The 7,800-nt window shown below is 36.9% G+C and overlaps 1 protein-coding gene across 1 annotated transcript; it reads left to right on the plus strand.

Annotated features, from left to right (window-relative positions):
- Window positions 1-251: 251 nt before the first annotated feature.
- Window positions 252-6,544, plus strand: LOC110941994 (wall-associated receptor kinase 2). The gene is made up of 3 exons (XM_022183693.2): window positions 252-1,068; window positions 4,780-4,956; window positions 5,079-6,544. The coding sequence occupies exons 1-3, from the start codon at window positions 252-254 to the stop codon at window positions 6,281-6,283; spliced, it is 2,199 nt and encodes a 732-aa protein (XP_022039385.2). The 3' UTR covers window positions 6,284-6,544.
- The last annotated feature ends 1,256 nt before the right edge of the window (window positions 6,545-7,800 follow it).

A 7,800-nucleotide genomic window follows, 5' to 3' on the forward strand; every position in this document is an offset into this window, starting at 1 on the left:
GCATTATTTTGAACAAATCAAACCAAGTCTCGGTCAAATTACCACGTCGCAACAAATAAAATCAAAGTCAATGAATCATACCACAAGTTTGCTCATTAATTTAAAACAAAATGACGCTAAGCATATCGAAGTCAATGACTCATAACTCATAAGTCTATAAATTATATGATTATTGCAAGTAAAACACTCCAAAAAAAGGTGTTCTGTCACATTGTGAAAACATGCTTCTTCATTTCATCATTTGTGTGACAATGGTAGTGGAAGGTGCTACCACCAACAACATAGCAAAGCCAGGTTGTCCAACCCAATGCAGGAATATTACAGTTCCTTACCCTTTCGGTATTGGCACTGATTGTTCCCTAGACGAATCATATAGCACGATCTGCAATACTTCTTACGAACCCCCAAAGTTGTTTCCTACAAGTGGCGACCTTGAAGTATACAACATTTCAGATTCAGAGGTGCGTTTAGCAACTTTAGTTTCTTACGTATGCTACAACCAAAGTGGGTTTGTAGATGGAGTAATATCAGGGATTGACTTACGTAAGCACAAAGTATACACTTTCTCGGTAAAGAACAAGTTCACAGTCATTGGTTGTGACGATTACGCTTTGATTAATGGGACAGATAAAGATGACTTTACTAGTGGTTGTTTTGGACTATGTCGTAAAAAACCCAATGTGCCTTATGGGCAATGCTCCGGAATAGGGTGTTGTCAAATATCCATACCCAAGGGTCTCACATATTACGATGCTACACTTAACACCTTACGAAACCACTCAGATGTTTTGTCCTTCAATGAATGTGGTTATGGCTTTCTTGTTGAGGAAGGCAGTTTTAAGTTTAGCGGTGCCACTGATTTGTCAGCTGATTACACGGACTTTGTAAAGAGGATAGAGTCCACAATTCCCATTGTTCTTGATTGGGTAATTGCACCCAATGGAACTTGCGCAGATGGTAACGAATGCAAAGGAAACAGTACATGTTATAATGTAGAAGGCGGTGGGTATCGTTGTAAATGTGAGAATGGTTACGAGGGTAACCCCTATCTTGATCATGGCTGCCAAGGTTAGTCTCCGATTTTAGTAAAAACACGTTTTCACTGGCAACTCATAAGTAATTGCCAGTGTCGTTCGTTCCTTAGTGATTAAATCTTCCCTGCTTAACGAGATGTTTAATCCATCAATGTTATCATTTGACTGGAATTTCATTCGCCTTGGTTCATTTAAAACAAACATGAACAATACCTTTTAAAATTTAATTAAGAGTAAACTGCCATTTTGGTCCCTGTGGTTTGGCCAGTTTTGCCACTTTAGTCCAAATCTCAAACTTATTACATCTGGGTCCCTGTGGTTTGCATTTTGTTGCCATTTTAGTCCAAATTTCAAAAACCCCATTTTTTTGACTGTTACAACCTCCTATTTTGTCCTGTAGTGCAGGGGCATTTTGGTCCATGTTAATTTATTATAACATTTCAGTAATTAATAACATCTATCTTCAAGAACATCATCAAACTTCATCATCAAAACCCAGAAAATCAAGAACATCGTCAAACTTCATCATCAAAACCCAGAAAATCAAGAACATCATCTTCAAGAAAATCAAGAACCCAGAACAAAACCAGAACCCAGAACAAAACCAGAAACCATCACAAAAACAAAACCGATTTGTAAAAAGAAACGAGGCTCAGATCTGTATCTTCAAGAACATCATCAAACATCATCATCAAAAACCAGAAAATCAAGAACATCATCTTCAAGAAAATCAAAAACCGATTTGTAAAAAGAAACGAGGCTCCAACAACAAATCAAAACCGCCATGGCTGCAAACAGAGGTTGCAAGCGCACTTGCCCTCCTCCGATTCTGCCACGCCAAGTTGCGGAAAATCTCAAATGTTGACCCAATTTTGACTCGGATTAGGTGAAATCATCACAGCCTCGCAGTTTACTCAAAAAAAAATCATAACCACCAACAGAATACTCTGATACTCTGATCATCATAGCCTTGAAACAAACTTAATAAATAATAATGCCACTGCCAGAACAACAACAGCAATAAAACATAGCATATGCAGGGGGTTCAAGTTAATGATTAAAAAGCACAGATTCAAGTAACCACCAGATTCAAGTAACAAAAACCAATTCAACACAGATTCAAGTAACCTTGCATAAATCAACAAACGACACGTCATCACCTCTCTCTCTCTCTCTCTCTCTTTTACATCACAACACCATCTCCTTCAAACAACATTCCACTAGAAAGAGAGAGAGAGAGAGAAACAGGAGAGAGAGAGAGAGAGGCGAACGAGAGAGAAACATGAGAGAGAGAGAGAGAGGAACGCAGAGATGACGATGACGATGGTGGATCTGAGTTTCGGTAGGGACGACGCCGGAGATGATGATGACGATGGTGGATCTGGATCTGATCGATTTAGAGAGCATCGTGGATCTGGATCTGATCGATTTAGAGAGAAAAGAGAGAGAGTCAGTTATTTGGGGATGATGATGATGATTATGATTTATTTATTTATTTGGGGATGATGTTAATAAAGAAAATGTAAAATAAAAAGCAAAAGGACCAAAATGCCCCTGCACTACAGGACAAAATAGGAGGTTGTAACAGTCAAAAAAATGGGGTTTTTGAAATTTGGACTAAAATGGCAACAAAATGCAAACCACAGGGACCCAGATGTAATAAGTTTGAGATTTGGACTAAAGTGGCAAAACTGGCCAAACCACAGGGACCAAAATGGCAGTTTACTCTTTAATTAAAGAACGAACATGAATACATGCCTGATTCGTTTATTTGTGCTCATTCATTTATGTCTATTTATTTCTGTTCGTTTATATTCATTATTTTATGTTTGTTTATAGTCGTTATTTTACGTTTGTTTCGTCACTCAACTGCAAATGAATTCAAGAATAATGATGAATAAATAAGTCAGTAGCAATAGTATATGTCTTTTGAGATTGTGTCCAGCCAGAAGCAAATCCAAGCATCAGCCTAGGACGTGCAAATATTCCAACCATGGACCAATTCAAAATAATCAAGAATAACTTAGAATAATCAGGTACAAACGCCAAAAATACCAAATCAACCCTCTTCTCACAGTCTTAGAAGCAGAATAATATGGCAATCCTTAAACCAGTACAAGATTGTAATCCAATAACACTCAAGCCAATATATCAACAGAAAAATAGAAAACAACTAATTCATAAAAAATTTGATGGCCTAAGGATCGATTTAACACACAATAATGAATAACAAACTTGTATAAACACAATCTATGAAGAACAAATGATTTCTACAAAAAACTGATTTCATAGAGTAAATGGCTATCAATTTCATTGACTACTGCAAAATACAAGTACAGATATATAGTGATAAATGTTACACTTTGGTACAGTAGGAATACAACAATAGACAAAATAAGATATAAAGTTTTCATTATCTAATATCCCCCCCGCAAGCTGAACGGTGGAGGGCTAATGCGAAGCATATCCCGAAAGATATTGAATTGAGAAGCTGGAAGGCTCTTAGTGAAAATGTCAGCCACCTGAAGCATGGTCGGAACAAATTTTGTAACTAGTTTCCCTGCAGCCACTAATTCATGGAGAAAGTGATAGTCAAGATCAATATGTTTGGCCCGTTTATGGGACACAGGATTCTGGGTAAGAAAGATGGCACTTTGATTGTCACAAAGAATGGTTGGTCGTTCCATCGGTAAGGCATGTAGTTCCTTAAGGAGATGTGTGATCCATACAATTTCCGCAGCAGTGTTGGCCATAGCCCTGTATTCAGACTCGCAACTCGAGCGAGCAACAGTCGGTTGCTTTTTGGCACTCCAGGAAATAAGGTTACCACCCAAGAATATAGAGTTACCATAAGTAGAACGCCTAGTTTCCAAACATCGGGCCCAATCAGCATCAGAGTATCCAAGAAGAGTTGTGTGAGTGGGACGACTGAAATGTAGACCAAAGGCAATCGTTCCTTTAAGATAGCGCAGTATACGTTTCACGTCCTGGAAGTGAGCAATGGTTGGGGCATGCAGAAACTGACTGACTTGATTTACAGCATATGAAATGTCAGGTCTCGATACCATCATAGAGTAAATGGCTATCAATTTCATTGACTACTGCAGAATACAAGTACAAATATATAGTGATAAATGTTATGCTTTGGTACAGTAGGAATACAACAATAGACAAAATAAGATATAAAGTTTTCATTATCTAATATGATTGATTTGATTGTTTTTAAAATGACTAAAGGAGGTCGGTATTTAAACCCACTGATCATACTCCAATTTGTTTTAATACATATTACAACATTACATTTGTTTTAATACATATTACATATTACAAGAGTTATCATTCCAATTTGTTTTAATACATATTACAACATTAGCCAAACTTTCTAGCATTTACATTTAAGGCACTAATGATACTAACTTAACTAACGAGATTAACCAACAAAATCTAACCAAGATGTATTCCAGGAGAATAAGGCTTGTCTTCATTTTCAGTTTGACCAACACAGCATCAAGTATAGCAGTAGAACAACAAAATGACCATGGACATGGACTTCAAAACTGCAAACAAGGCACCAGCATGTGGTTCATCAAATTGATTAAGTTCACAATTTTTTATGAGGGATAATTTTTATAATTTATATCAAACCAGAGGATTGAATTATGTACTTTACTCTTTTATTTATATAAATTCTGTAGGCTTATATGTTTTTTTGAAGTGGCATGCTTAATTTTCATTCTCTTGCTAGATATCGACGAGTGCAACAATCAAGGAACCAACCCTTGCCATGGTGTTTGCATTAATACCCTAGGGGGTTACAATTGTACGTGTCTCCCAGGATTCTATGGTGATGCATACATAAAAAAAGGATGTGAACCCATTGACACTAAAGATTCAAATTGGTCATCGCCAAAATACATGATTGGTAATTCTTCCATGCAAATATAGTTATGTTTATGTCCACTAATAAAGCCTATAAAATCAATATGTTAGCATGTTAAGAAGATTGACTAACGAAAATCTTTGTTCATGTTGATACATATGTAGTAATGGTATCGAGTATGTTCACAATACTAGCTGGAATAGCAGGGATGTGCTTTGGTATAAGGAAGAGGAAGCTAATAAGGCTCCGAGAAAAGTTCTTTGAGCAAAATGGGGGCTTGTTACTAAAACAAAAGATCAAATCACAACAATCTAATGAAGCAATGACTTTGTTTAGTATTGAACAACTTAGAAAAGCTACTAATAATTATGCTCAAGAGAAAATTATTGGTAAAGGTGCCTACGGTGTAGTGTACAAGGGAGTTTTATTAGATAAACGTGTAGTTGCAATAAAGAAGTCTAAACTAGTTGATGCGACCCAAGCAGAGCAGTTCATCAATGAAGTCATGATTCTTACGCGAGTTATTCATCGAAATGTAGTAAAGCTTTTGGGTTGTTGCTTGGAAGAGGAAGTCCCTGTCCTAGTTTATGAATTCATCTCTAATAACACTCTTTTCAATCATATTCATCATAGACTAGGTGGAATGGATTGGTTATCTTGGGAGAATAGATTGAGAGTAGCCTCTGAAGCTGCGAGTGCACTTGCATATCTTCATTCAGAAATTTCTTTGCCAATCATACATAGAGATGTCAAGTCTACCAACATACTATTGGATGAGAATTACACAGCAAAAATTTCAGATTTTGGTGCATCAAGGTTAGTGCCATTAGATCATGAACAAGTAACTACTCTTATTCAAGGCACACTAGGGTATTTGGATCCAGAATACTTCAACTCGAGCCAACTAACTGAGAAAAGTGATGTGTATAGCTTTGGAGTAGTCCTTGCAGAACTCATAACTGGGAAAAAACCCATAGGTGCTGATAGAACAAATGAAGAAAAGAATCTAGCTACATATTTTGTCAATTCGGTTACAGGAAACCGCTTATTTGAAATTGTTGAACCTAGAATTTTAAGAGAAGGGACGCTTGAGCAGTTGCAGGAAGTTGGTGATCTCTTAAAGAGATGTCTAAGTTTGGTAGGCCGTGATAGACCTACAATGAAAGAGGTGGCAGTGGAGCTAGACGGCTTGAGGAAGTTCACAACGCATCCTTGGGTTCAACGAGAAACATATAGTGAGACTAAAAGCTCAGTCCTAGAATCCGTGCAATCGGATCTTTATGAAATCCCACTAATTTATGGTACTAATGAATGGGAATCATATTCGGGTATTACAGATATGGTGCTTAAAGAAAACAATACACGCTAGATTTCTCGATGCTTCTTATAGCATCAACTTTGTGAGTATCGCCACTATGCTTACCAAACCTTTTTAGGAACACTGTGTTTTATGTTATTTATGATGTTGTCTTGTTATACTTATTTTGCTTGGTGTTATGTTATAAAGTCATCTGTGATCATCTTCGTATGATTGGAGTGTGAAGAGTCATGGCAATCATGTGTTTGTGCATTCCGTTGGTGTGTATTGTTTCAACCACTGTGATTTTAATAAGCATAGAACTATTATGTATAGGTTCATAGAATGATAGGTGTATTACTTGGGTCAAATGTGGTAATGGTGATTTGGTTTATCAGTTCATTTGTGCCATTTGTAGGCGAAATGAGTTATAGGAAAACGTTTTCAGAGGTATATTTGCCCACGATGGATTTCATATTGGTTACTGAGTTTTCAAGCATAAATCCTAAGAGAATCACTAAGCTATTTGTATTTGTTAAAATTCATTATATTGCCAAGGTACGGTTCTCTTTACCTGGAAAAAAAATTAGCATGTACTGGCTGACATAGTGCTAAGCGTTGTATTCCTTTTTAGCATAAGTTCCATGTTCGAACACAATTTCTACTATTTCATCTCCTAACCCCATGAAGACCACCTAGTCCCACTGCTTAACACCATATTTTTTTTGAGGCACTCTTGGTGCTAGTTTGACTTGTTAAAAGTCAAATGACTAACAAAAAGAAAACGACTGAACTTCAAAAGAACTTATATATTGTACAAATATGAGATATTAGATGTCAATCCTTAAAACAAGACTTTACATGGGTCCAATATCTCTAACCCTAACAAACACCACTTTTACCTAAGATATGATGCAAATATAATAGATCAAGAGAGACTTTGACATCATCACAAAACTCTAAACTCTTGACTGGCACAATAATCGAAGGCTAAAAAGTTGACAACCTCATAAATATTAATAATTGCAAGAAAACTTTACTCAAAATCACGAGTTTTTGATGCATTTTACATGTCAAATCTATCCCTATTAGTATCCAATGCCACCCAACTCTTTTCATATATCCCGCCTCAACCCAACATGATGACCCATCCCGTCATGTGATCGTTCTTGTGCCCCAAATTTAGCCCGAAAAGCAGAAGCTGCCATGGCAGCAGTTTTGACCCAGTCTTCTTGACGATACTCATATGCATCACTCACAGTCCCATACCGTAACTTAGGATGTAATAAAGCAAATAAATCAAAAGCCCAATAACATTAAAAGCAACTTCTTCCATAGTTCCCCAATTTTCATCCAACCATATCGTTATCCCCACCTTCAATAAATAGAATGACTCATCGCTGAAATGTTACAACAAGGGATCATACAACCTAGCAGTAGTCCATTTTTTCTCTGGTCCTCTTAGTCCGGAAGAAGGATGGCACGTGGTGATTCTGCGTCGATTATCGGGCGTTAAATCCAATTACTATCTGTGATCGTTTCCCCATTCCATCTATAGACGAACATTTTGATGAACTCCATGGGGCGGT

This window comes from Helianthus annuus, chromosome 14 (assembly GCF_002127325.2).
Source record: "Helianthus annuus cultivar XRQ/B chromosome 14, HanXRQr2.0-SUNRISE, whole genome shotgun sequence".
NCBI classification, from domain to species: Eukaryota; Viridiplantae; Streptophyta; class Magnoliopsida; order Asterales; family Asteraceae; genus Helianthus; species Helianthus annuus.